The sequence below is a fragment of the Notamacropus eugenii genome, chromosome 2 (assembly GCF_028372415.1).
Source record: "Notamacropus eugenii isolate mMacEug1 chromosome 2, mMacEug1.pri_v2, whole genome shotgun sequence".
NCBI classification, from domain to species: Eukaryota; Metazoa; Chordata; class Mammalia; order Diprotodontia; family Macropodidae; genus Notamacropus; species Notamacropus eugenii.
Window position 1 is genome coordinate 92,916,769 of NC_092873.1, and position 13,311 is coordinate 92,930,079.

Genomic DNA, 13,311 nt, shown 5'->3' on the forward strand with positions numbered 1-13,311 from the left:
AACAAAAGGAAAGATCCATGGGAAAATAAGAAGGCAGCAACAATGTGTATGTGAGGACGTGCATGCATGTGTGTGTAAGCGTGAGAGCATGTGTATATGGTATGAGAGAAAGATCAGAAAAGGAGATATGTTGGTCATATATTGAGCATGTGAAAAAAGATTTAAAGTTCATTCTACTCCTAGGACATTGCAAGAACCAGAAGGTCTTCAGTGGGTTAGGGGAACGTTCTATGAAGGATGTAGGGAGGAAAGACATGGACAAGAATCTTACAGGTTTAAAATGACCATAACTGGTATCAGTGGAGGGAATACCTACACCTGTGGTTTCACTGTTTAAGTGCATTCAAACAAAAGTTTGAACTGGCAAAATTATTAACAAATTCAGTTTCTTGTGTTTGAGAAATAGAAATGGAAGCAAGTAGAAATTTTTCTGTTTGGAGAAGAAATAATTTTAAAAGCATGTTATAGACTCAAACAGGTACAGTGCCTGCCTCCGCATATAAATGGTCTTACCTTTACAATAATCATTAGGATCTTCTTGTTCATCGTCATCTGACCCTAGGATTTCTTCCTCTTGTTCTGGGAGATCATTCTCAGAATGGGAGACAGGGCCTCTGTGCTGAGTTTCTGGTCTAACAAAGAATAAACCATTTCTGATTCAATTTCATTTGAAGATAGAAGAAGTAGATTAATGTCTCTCTGAGAAAATTTATCTCCTTTTCTCTAAATTTTACCAGATAATAAAGCAATAAAGGAAAGTACATTCTCTGAAGGTTGGTGAAACTCTTTAACTAAAGAACTCTTTATTTTGTGCATGAATATCTGGATAGGAATTGCATTTTCTTCAATCAACTCCATTTATAGAATTTCAACGCCATTGTAATAGTTTAGTGACCAGATGACAGCATCACACTGTAGCCTGCAAAACCTATATACTGATATTTTTACTTCTTTAGGCAGAGGCCAAATTTAGCAATTAACTCAATCTCAGGTTATGGAGATTCACTTCAAGGATATTACTGCCTAAGTGCTGCTCTATTAGAGATTTCTGACTATATGCAGGAGTAAATAAATCTAAAGTCTAAACATAATACCAAGGAGATAAAAAAGCATACAATCTTTAATATTATTTCTATAACATTAGAAACTATTTTACATAGGGGCAAACAGTGATAGTGCAATAATAAAACATTCAATTTGGTTGGCTTTTTGTCTAGTCCTGTGAGGAAACCTTTCTACCAGTGTGAATCAGCAGCTGCCCTGTAGCTGACAGTAGGAGTTACTTAAGGGCAAAGGAAAGTTGAATGATTTGCCCAAAGTCATACAGCCCCACAAGAGTTTGAAAACAGGTCTTCCTCATTCTGAGGTCAGTTTTTTATCCACTATACCATGACTTTATCTAAAAATTGCTTTTTAAAGAATGTTCATGTTAAAGTGATTACGATGGTCTCTAAGGGTCCTTTTAACTCTAAATGCTAGGAACTTAGTGGCAAAAAATTATATAAATTAATATTAAAAGGAAAAGACAATTTCTGTCTTCAAGAAGTAAGCAATCTAATTGTTGTATTATGTCAATGACCTAAGAATTACAAAACACAATAAAAATGTACATATACAAATTAAATACTGGGGTTGGGGGAGGAGAGAACAATAAAAAGTTATCAGGAGCATCAGTCAGTTATAATCAGGAATGAGGTTCCCTAGGGAAGGCAAATTTCAAGAGGTCAATTCTCTTAAGGGAGCTAATGAATATGTGGGAGCAAGATGGAGAGGAACAGGAGGAAACAGAGCATTCCCACAAAGAGGGAATGGGATCAAAATAATTACAGTCTAGATTATCCAAGTCTTATGGGAGGGTTAACAAGTAAGCTTGATTGGATCAGCAAAGTTAAGTTGGGAAAACAGGAGATGAAGTTGGAGAAGTACGAAGTAGTCTGACTAATTATGAGCTTTCAATACCAGGATAAGGAGTTTGGATACGGAATATGACAAAAGCTTGCTTCAAGGAGAAGAAGTGGAATAACTTGATAATGGATGATTTTTGTATAAGTTGTCATGGATTCCAAAGCCTCATTAAATCACCACAGTTTTTTGGCTTCATCTCACTCCTCTGCTCTCATCTGCTCTGGTATTCAATCCCAGTACCAGAAGTGTCTAATGGACTGCAAAGTGAAGGTACTGAATGGGACAGCACACTCCTTATGACTATCCCTCAAAACTATTTCACCAAAGAGTTAGGAAGAGTGTAGGGAAAGTGAGAGTTATCATCTGGAACATCAGATATTTCCAACTTTGGGTGGGAAGTTGGAATACAATGTTTAACAACTTTTATTTTAAAACACCTGCCGACATCTTAACAGAACATGAGTATCCTCCACTATATCACACAATCTCAAATCTTTCAGCGCCAGCCATGAGTTATCTTACCCATTTATATTCAACTATCACAAAACTAAGCAGATTGTTCAAACTTTCCCCCTTTCTCCTTTTACCATATCAAGCAAGCAAGAACATGTTAATCACTGTATCAAAGTATTTGTTTTAAATAAAGGAGACTTTTTCCTGACAGATTCAATAACTCTAAGTAAAAATGAAAGTTTTTTTAAAAAGATTATTTAAATAGTTATTATGAAAATGATACTTGTCTTCTTAAAATTAAGCTTCTGGTCTGTGGGTGAAATGGTTTCTTTTGTATCTTTCTTATAACAACTAGTATAATCCTGCACAAGTTCCCTGAATTTGCCTCTCAAAGAAGTTACCAGAAATATTCAGCAAGGCTATACATACAATGCAATCACCTACAATCTTTTGAATTGGATCTTAAATGGAATTAACTTATTATATCACTTATTATGTGTTATTTACCAGACCTATTCACTCAAGATTAAGAAGCCCAAGGAAGTACATTAAGCCAAAAAACCCCAACAAAAACCAAAACAAAAACCAATACCTAATCAAATCAATTTTTAGACAGGTTATCAAACAATTATGATGCTTCAGTCACGTAACTACTCAAAAAACACCGAAGTATAAGGTAAACAGCACTCAACTAGAAACTTCACAATAGAAGTGGCTGTCACTTCTTAGCTGTGTGACCTCTGGCAGGCGGTTTCTTCCTTTGGGCTTCAATGTTCAATACCTGACTTACCCTACCTTTAATAGGTCAGTTGTAATAATTAAAACAGTTAAGGTATGTGAAATGCTTTGTAAACCATAAGGTGCTCTAAGAATTTAAGGGATAATTATTATAAAGTCATCATAACCTGGATATAAGATTGAATTTTCCATAACCTAGGTAGATTCTGGAAAGCACAAATACCTGGCATAAAGTAAAACAGTAGTGCCATTTATTAGGCTTTAAGCACTGTTAAAAATCAGGTCTCCTGAAAAGAAAACAAGCCCTTGTATAAACAAACCCTACCTCCCTCTTTTCACAGATAAAGACTATCACTGCAGGAAGACCCAAAAGAAAACAAAGCACCCAGCAGCTTACTTATATTTAATATGCAAACTGTTCATTAAAAAAAACTCTGGAAACATATCTCCTCTACAAGGTTAGTATAAGTGAATTCGGTAACCAAGCTTGAATAGCTTTCAAAAACATTCTCTCATATACATAAAATCACAAATTTCTTAAGTTTAACATCAGTCTCTTGCTCGTTAATTGCAAAGCTTACGTTTGTAGCATGCTTTTGCTATTCCTAAAATCACATCTGCAAAGGAGGCAAACATCTAGACCAGCACTTTTATGTACAAGCCAGAATCAGCTTTTTTGAGTTCTGCACAAGTGCCCTGTTCAGAAAATGACATCTTTGCTCTTCAAATACGATCAAATAAAGAAAAAAAAATTAACAAAAGAAAAAAGTAATCTAACAAACCTGCATGAAGCTCGGATTCCCATAGGTAGAGTCAGGTCAAAAGACTGCCGAACAGTTTTAGAAAGAGCCATTAACAATCAAGCACCAGTTTGTTTTATCAGCCAACACGAGCACACTGCAGACAGAGGGCTTTTTTTTCCTGCACGCAGCAGATCTTGTGAATGAAAAAACCCACGTCTCTACCACCTAGCTGCAGATACATAGCACTGCATTGTAGGTGAGGGAACTCTCAGTACAACTGAAGGGCTTATCAGTTCCTAGGTCAATTAAGTTATCAAGCTGGAAGAAGTTCTCATCTTTCCCTTCTAATTTGTAGGAACTATTTAAAAAACCTTACAAATTTCTGTTAATTTTTTTTCTTAAACAGGAACCAACACCAAAGTGTCTTGTTTTAAAAAATTCAATAGTCAACATGATTCATTCACTGCCTCCACTTAGATTTTCATCAAAGCCAAAAAAGCCCACTTCTTTTTTGAGGGCAATCAAAATTTAATAAAAGTCTTTTAACCAAAAGATGCAAAAAGAGAGTATTTCCAAATGTTAGAATTTGGCACAACACAAGTTTGCTTTGAACTCCAACCATGGAAATTTTTTAAAACCACAGAATCATAGTCATTAGAGCTGCAAGGTATCTTGTATACCATCACTGCACTTGATCTCCTCAATTTAAAGAGAAAGAAAATGAGGGCTACCCCTCACCAAAACCTGATTTGGTCTACACCATGGGCTATCCCAAACCAAGTTATAGCAAATTTACAGAGTACTTTAATGAATTGTGAATTCTTATATTTTAAAATTTCATATGGGCTAGGACACACAACAGACTGGCAATTTAAAGATTATTTGAAAATAACCTCAGGCTATATATTAAAAAATTCTCCCACAAAACATTCTAGGCATATAACCTATTTTTTTTCTTATAACAAGACTATATAAATGTTTTAACTCAAAAGTTAAATTCCAGTATGCACTCAATATTCAACTTTTAAAAGGTTATTTGGATTTCTAGTTCTTTAAATTCAGTACAGATTTTAGAGGTCAATTTCAATGGTGCAGAAGGATACTAGGAAGTTATAATTTTCATGAGTGGGGATAAACATTTATATTTACAAACTGTACATTATTTGTTCTTCTCTAAATTGCCCATCTATATATAAACTTCCCTTACCAATTTATACTTTTGATTTTGGATCAGTTCCTTGAAAATTCTCCATTTTATGCTTTTATACAATGATATTTTATCTTCTATGACTAAGTAGGACTTCACTGAGTCAACAGGGTGAAAAGCTTTGCTAAAAAGCAAGAATAGTCCTGGGACAGGCATATAAACATACAGTCTGTTACCAGGCCAATACTTGATAATTTATAGAAGACCTACCAGGAGTTTGGTAGAGTTGCTTTTACTTGCCTGTCACAATGAGGCAGGTTAGGATTTTCATGAAGGCTTTTAAATATTTATCACACCCTCATGGGTTATTTTTCATTTCATCTTATTTAATGTTGTACAAATATAATCACATTGTTTTCTCACCTATTGCAGGAGGCAGTTTAAATAACCACAAGTCCTTTCTAACTCTAAAATGAGGAAATCTAAGAGATATACCTACTTTGACCTCTTATAATTTCTTCTATTTGTTTAAAAAAGTTTCTTTAAAAATATGCTCCAACATATAACAAGTGCTCTGCATTTTAGAAAATAGTCTTTAAATTCCAAAGGACTCATAATGGAAAATGCTATCTACCTCCAGAGGAAGAACTATGGAGTCTGAATGCAGATCAAAGCATGCTATTCTTCACTTTCTTTTGGTTTGTTTTCTTTTCACAACATCATTAATGAGGAAATATGTTTTGCATGATTGAATATGTATAACCTTTATCAAATTGCTTACTGTTTCAGGCAGAGAGGAGGGAAGGGAGGGAGAGAATTGGGAACCTGAAATTGGAAAAAAAAAAAACACCCATGAATATTAAAAATTGTTTTTACACTTAACTGGAGAAAAAGCAAAAAAAAATTTTTTTAAGACAATCTTTATATTTGATTGTTTCCATTTAGAGGCAGCTAGGTGGCTCAGTGGAGAGAGCTGGATCTGGAATCGAAATTCAACCTCAGACACTTTTTTAGCCATGTGAAGGCGGGCAAGTCACTTAACCTCTCAGCCCTAGTTTCCTCATCTGTAAAATGGAAATGATTTTAAGAACATCTACTTCCCAGGATTGTGATAAGAATAAAAATGAGATATTTGTAAAGTGCTTCGCGAATCTTATAGTACTACATAAATGCTAACTTAAGAAAATCAAACCATTTTTAAGATGGTAAAATGCAGCTAACCTGATAGAAATGGCCAAAACAAAACTGACCTTCCCAGTGCCTAAATCATTCTGTAGGAGTGAATTAATTTAAGCAAGTATTTGGTTTCTGCCCCAAGAGCTATAACATATCTGTAGCAGTCATTTACTAAATCAGGCTCTAACACTGAAAAGATACCAAACTTTCATTCTGAGGTATATGTGAAGATTTTCAACTGATACTCTGGTGGCTTTCAAGCACAACCACAGGCTCTACAAGATCTCTTCTTTCTATACTTGCATATTACACCAGGTTAATGGTGATTACAAATAGCTTTAGAGGCACATAACTGCAACTCTAAATACTACTAGCTTAAACCTGTTCTTCCCAGGGAACAACTCTGATACTGGAAGGAGCTGATTAAAATCTACAATTTTAGTACAAACTGGGGAAAAAATAAGCAAAATTCCTTCTGCCTCACCTGAGAGAACTAAGAGATATCAAAGGGAGTGAGGTATTTAGGAAATAATTGTGCCTACTACCTCTGAAATTATTTTGTACCTTTATTGTCGATTAACCTTCAATTAACTAATGGTATTTCAAAATACATGAATACTTGACCCTTTTTGTAGTGGAAATATTAAAACTTCAAATTTTAGAAAATATTCACAAGAGTTGGCATTGATATAGTGCTTTGTACCAAAACTGTGTATAAGGGGCAGGTGAAGAAACCTGAAGGAAGGGCTGCTTTGTACAGTGGCTTACAAAGCCCTTTGCGAACTTTTCTGATGTTCACAACAGCCCTGGAGATTAAGTACTACAGAGATAACTATTCTTTTACAGATGAGAAAACTAAGACTCAGTAAAATTCAGTGACTTGCCGATGGTGAGAATCTTCAGTTATTTAGTATAGAGAACTAAAATCTATCCTCTTCACTGTCCCTTTAAAATGGAAAAAAATAGAGGAAGAAACAGAAATGATTTCAATTTGTGCTTTTAAATACTTAGTATTTCATGTTGGCAATTTTCACACAAGAATGATTAAAATCAACATTTAGTAACTACTAAATGTGTTTCAGACACTGTGCTAAGCAATGGAGCTACAAAGAAAAAGCACAAACAGAATCTGCCTTCAAAGAAGCTTATGTTCAAATGCGGGAAACAACACAAATACATCAGGACATATGAGGTAAATTACAGACAACATCGCAGAGTAAAAGATTGGATCTTGGACGAAGAGAGCAAACTAGTAGTAGCAACTAGTGAAAGTTGCAAAAAAGCAAATTTAGGCTCGTAGAAAACTATACTCTGGCCTCCTTGTAAAGGATTTGCAGCCTTAAAGAATGAAAAAACGATGAAATTGGAAGAAATAGGTAAATAAGTGAGTGGTGACAATTGTTTGGAGATGATCAATTCCTTAAGCCTAGCATGAAAGAGCCTCAATAATCTGATTCCAATCTAAACTTCCACTATTATCTCACATTACTCCTCCTCTTGATAGGTACAGAAGTCTGGCTGTGTGTTTAAGAAGTCCACACTGGGAGTGAGAAAAATGGCTAACTTGTCTAAGGGGGCAGCAGGCCGCTTTCCCCAATAAAATGAAGAAAGTATGCTATTTGTAGACAGTGTTTGTAAAGGAACTAGTGGATAGGGAATCACAGGATTATGGATTTAGAATAGACCTTAAGCCATCAAAAGTCCAACCCCTTCATTTTACAACACAAGGAAAGAGAGGTCAGGGAAGGTTGGATGACTTACCCTGGGGCAACAGCTAGTCAGTCAGCGTCTGAGTCAGGCTGCTCCAAAGACTGAAGGTGTGGAAGAGGGAACAAAGAAGTAAGCAGAAGGAAGGAATGGGACTGAAAACAGTGGAAGATGTAAAACTAAAACAGGAAGGAATAATACCTCATCTCAGAGGACAGGGGCAAATGTATAGAGATAAGAGAAATTTAAGGTTGATATGATAACAGATAAGGAAGCTCACACTGAATGGACTCAATTTTCTTAAATACAGAGGAAGAGAGTTCATCTCTGGGTATGCAAAAGAGAAAGGTCTAGTGGCTTGAGAAAAGTCAGGCACAGTTAACAGCGGTCAGTGTACCATGCAAGCAAACAAGATTAATTTTAAAAACTATTGCTGAGGAACATTTTGAAAAGATAAAATTTCACGAATTATGCCAGAATGTGCAGGGCTTACTGCAAGGGCTACAACCAACAGAAGCACAGCACTAACAAACCATTTCTTCAATTCTCCTTAATTGTTTTAAACAGATTTCCAGGCACATATTAAAACTGCATCTTGAATGGGATGCAGTGAGGTACAACGCTTTAAAAGGGCTCTTAGAACTAAGTATTTAGTCCATCTCTACTCTTTATAACTTAATGTGACCTGAAATAATAAATCATGGTTTTCTCACCTGTAAAAAAAAAAAAAAAGAATTAGAGGACTTCTGGTTCCAGGAGCCAAGATGGTGCAGTAATCAGTAATTACTATCCCCCTCCCCTTGTTGACCTTGAAGAGCCCAGAGAATATCTCCCTAGGGGAAAAATCCTGGAACAGTGGGAGCAGCAGAAGGTGTAAATAGACTCTCAGCCCATGAGGCTAGGAAAATCGCTAAGGAGGGTCCCAACTTGCTGTGGCTGAAGGGGACCAGTGCAGGACCAGAGCTGTCAGTAAACCAGGAGAAGATCCTGAGCCCCAGTGGGGTGAAGCCCATAACCATCAACACTAGGACCACAGACATGCCTCAGGGGAATTGAGAAAACTCTAGCCCAGTGGGGATCACCAACTGCTGAACTTGCCTATGCTCTAGCTCAACAGAGGAGACCTCCTTTGGCCAGACTACCCCTCTGCCACACTTAAAGCAGCTAACTCCAGGGTAATTCCAGGGAAATCCAAAATGACCTCACCTGACCTCGGCTTTCCAACATTAGCCAGCTCAGCACTAGGTAAGCTGCAGCATTTTAACTTCTAGTTGAAAGAACCAGGGGCCACAACACACAAAGCCTCAAGTTTTAGGCACAAGAACTGTGGGACAGAGCCCCCTGTGCCCCAGACATAGAGATCTACTTTAAAAGCCAGGAAAAGGGTGATTATCATAAGTAAGAAGCAAAGCAGAAAAGAAAAGACCATAAAATCTTTCTATGGGGGCAAGGACCAAAACACAAATACTAAAGAGGTCAGCATTGAGACTGCACTCTCATTTGAAACCTCAGAAGGGAATATGAACTGATCTGAACCACAAAGAGCCTTCTTGGAGGATCTCTGGAAGGATTTTAAAAGCCAAATTAGAGAAACAGAAGAAAAACTGACCAATGATTTTAAAAATATGAAAAAAGAAATCACAGAAGAATTTAAAAGGACAATTGGACAACTGGAAAAGGAAGTACAAAACCTAACTGGAGAAAAGAACTCCTTAAAAGGAACAATTGGACAGATGGAAAAGGAGATGCAAAAGTTAACTGAAGAAAACAATTTGATAAAAATTAGAATCAGGCAAATAGAAGCTAATGACTATGAGACCTCAGGAATTAGTCAAACAGAATCTAAAGAATGAAAAGATAGAAGAAAATGTAAAATATCTAAATGGAAAAACAAGTGACCTGGAAAATAGATTCAGGAAAGAAAATATAAAGATTATTAGCGTACCAGAAAGCCATGACGAAGAAAAGAGCCTGGACAATATCATCCAAGAAATCATCAAGGAAAATTGCTCAGACATCCTAGGTCCAAGAGAGTAAAACAGTTGTTGAAAGAATCCACCATTCACCTCCTACTAGGGATCCCAAACTCACAACATCAAGGAATATCATTGCCAAATTCCAGAATCATCAAGTGAAGGAGAAAATACTGTAGGCAGCCAGAAAGAAACAATTCAAATATCAAGGAGCTACAGTCAGGATCACACAGGACCTTGCAGCTTCTACATTAAAAGACTGGAAGGATTGGAATATAATATTCCACAAGGCAAAGGAGCTGGGACTACAACCAAGGATTAATTACCCAGCAAAGTTGGAGCATAATATTTCAGGCAAGGAGAGGGACATTCAATGAAATATGGGATTTCCCGACCTTCCTGATGAAAAGGCCAGAACTCAATAAAAAACTCAATTGTCAAACACAGGTCTCAAGAGAGGCATAAAAAGGTAAACAGGGGGGGAAAAAAAGACTTGTTACTCAATATGGGCAAACTGTTTACATCCCTATAAGGGAAGATGATACTTGCTAATCTTGAGAATTGTATATTTATTATGATATATAAAAGGGATATACATAGATAGAGGAAGCATTATAAAGTAAAGGATGGGTGCAGAGCCAAGATGGCGGAGTAGAAACACACAAATACGCTAGCTCCGAACCCACGGCCCATGAAGTATCTGTAGTAAAGAGCAGCCAATAAATTTGGGAGCAGGAGAAGCCACATAATAGTGGAGTGGATAAGATTTCTGTTCCAGAGGGACCTGCAAACCTCTCGCAAAAGGTCCATCGCGCTGCAGACGGGGAGCCCAGCCCAGCCCTGCACCGGCCCCGGCACCGAGAGGAACAGATCCGAGTGGACTTCAGGGATGGGATCTCCAGCGGCCGCACGGGTCCCTCCACCCACAGGTGATGGGGGTCGGTGAGAAGGTCTCTTTGGTGGGTCGAGAGGGGAGTGGGGTGCCCCTATACTCAGGCCCCCTCGGAAGGCAACAGCGGAGGCAGGAGCAGACTGGGGCTCCCCAAGCAGGCAGGATCACTGATCCATTGTTGAAGGTCTCTGCATAAACCCCCTGAGGGAACTGAGCCTGTGAGGCGGCCCTGCCCCCACCTGAGCACCTGAACTTAATCTCACGCTGAATAGCAGCCCTGGCCCCGCCCAAAGCCCTAAGGCTGGGAAGCAGCATTTGATTCTCAGACCCCAAGCGCTGGCTGGGAGGATCTGGAAGCGAGGTGGGTGTGAGGAGAATATTCAGAGCTCAAGTCACTGGCTGGGAAAATGCCCAGAAAAGGGAAAAAAACCAAGACTATAGAGGGTTACTTTCTTGGTTAGCAGGTTTCTCCTCCCCTCCCCTCCCCTCCCTTCTGATGAGGAAGAGCGGTGCTCACCATCAGGGGAAGACATGGAAGTCAGTGCTTCTACATCCCAGCCCACTCAATGGGATCAGTTCTGGGAAAAGGTCATAAAGAGCCCAAAAAATTTTCAAAATCATGTTAGAGAGGTGGAGGAAAAACTGGGAAGAGCAATAAAAGACTTGCAAGCTAAGTATGAACAACAAATCAGCACCCTGCTAAAGGAGACCCAAAAAAATGTGGAAGAAAATAACACCCTGAAAAAAAGGCTAACTCAATTGGCAAAGGAGGTTCAAGAAGCCAATGAGGAGAAGAATGCTTTCAAAAGCAGAATTAGCCAAATGGAAAAGGAGATTCAAAAGCTCACTGAAGAAAATAGTTCTTTCAAAATTAGAATGGAACAGATGGAGGCTAATGACTTTATGAGAAACCAAGAAATCACAAAACAAAACCAAAAGAATGAAAAAATGGAAGATAATGTGAAATATCTCATTGGAAAAACAACTGACCTGGAAAATAGATCCAGGAGAGACAATTTAAAAATGATGGGCCTACCTGAAAGCCATGATCAAAAAAAGAGCCTAGACATCATCTTTCATGAAATTATCAAGGAAAACTGCCCTGATATTCTAGAACCAGAAGGCAAAATAAATATTGAAAGAATCCACCAATCACCACCTGAAAAAGATCCAAAATTCCCAGGTCAAGGAGAAAATATTGTAAGCAGCTAGAAAGAAACAATTCAAGTACTGTGGAAATACAATCAGGATAACACAAGATCTAGCAGCTTCCACATTAAGGGATCGAAGGGCATGGAATATGATATTCCAGAAGTCAAAGGAATTAGGACTAAAACCCAGAATCACCTACCCAGTAAAACTGAGTATAATACTTCAGGGGAAAAAATGGTCTTTCAATGAAATAGAGGACTTTCAAGCATTCTTGATGAAAAGACCAGAGCTGAAAAGAAAATTTGACTTTCAAACACAAGAATGAAGAGAAGCATGAAAAGGTAAACAGCAAAGAGAAGTCATAAGGGTCTTATAAAAGCTGAACTGTTTACATCCCTACATGGAAAGACAATATTAGTAACTCTTGAAACTATTCAGTATCTGGGTACTTGGTGGGATTACACACACACACACTCATAGAGACAGAGTGCGCAGAGTGAACTGAATAGGATGGGATCATATCTTAAAAAAAAAAATGAAATCAAGCAGTGAGAGAGAAATATATGGGAGGAGAAAGGGAGAAATGGAATGGGGCAAATTATCTCTCATAAAAGAGGCAAGCAAAAGATTTTTTTTTAGTTTGGGGAAAAAGAGGGAAGGTGAGAGAAAAACATGAAGCTTACTCTCATCACATTCCACTAAAGGAAGGAATAAAACGCACACTCATTTTGGTATGAAAACCTATCTTACAATACAGGAAGGTGGGGGACAAGGGGACAAACAGGGTGGGGGGGGTCGGTGGAAGGGAGGGCATGGGGAGGAGGGTACAATTTGAGGTCGACACTCACAGGGAGGGACAGGATCAAAAGAGAGAATAGAAGTAATTGGAAGCAGGATAGGATGGAGGGAAATATAGTTAGTCTTATATAACACGACTATTATGGAAGTCATTTGCAAAACTACACAGATTTGGCCGATATTGAATTACTTGCCTTCCAAAGGAGGGGGAGGGGAGGGAGGGAGGAAAAGAAGTTGCAACTCAAAGTTTTAGGAATAACTGTCAAGTACTGTTCTTGCCGCTAGGAAATAAGAAATACAGGTAAAGGGGTACAGAAAGTTATTTGGCCCAACAGGACAGAGGAGAGGATGGAGACAAGGGCAGAGAGGAATGATGGAGAAAAGAGCGGAGTGGAGATGGGGGCAATTAGAATGCTCGGTGTTTTGGGGAGGGGACAAGGGGGGGAGAAAATTTGGGGCCCAAAAATTCTGTGAAAATGAATGTTAAAAGTGAAATTAAAAAATATATATATAATATATAAAGTAAAGGATGTCATGGTAAAAATGTGATTTAAGAGTACTGAAGGGATTATAACATAACAGGAGATGTGAAAAGGAGGAGTCAGAAAAAAGTACATCACATCACAG

At 37.9% G+C, this 13,311-nt stretch overlaps 1 protein-coding gene across 5 annotated transcripts in view; it reads right to left on the reverse strand.

Moving 5' to 3' along the window:
- The window catches only part of SRPK1 (SRSF protein kinase 1), an 88,244-nt gene that overhangs the window by 41,678 nt on the left and 33,255 nt on the right, over nt 1-13,311 (reverse strand). For 4 of the 5 annotated variants that reach the window (XR_011974202.1, XM_072641891.1, XM_072641890.1 and 1 more), the window contains one exon: nt 514-632. Coding sequence is in view for 2 of the 5 variants with exons in the window: in XM_072641891.1 (XP_072497992.1) it covers nt 514-632 (119 nt within the window). In the remaining 3 variants the exon portion in view is untranslated. Of the gene's footprint in view, nt 1-513; nt 633-5,767; nt 5,812-13,311 lie in introns of all 5 variants that reach the window. The other variant, XM_072641892.1, reaches the window with a different exon arrangement.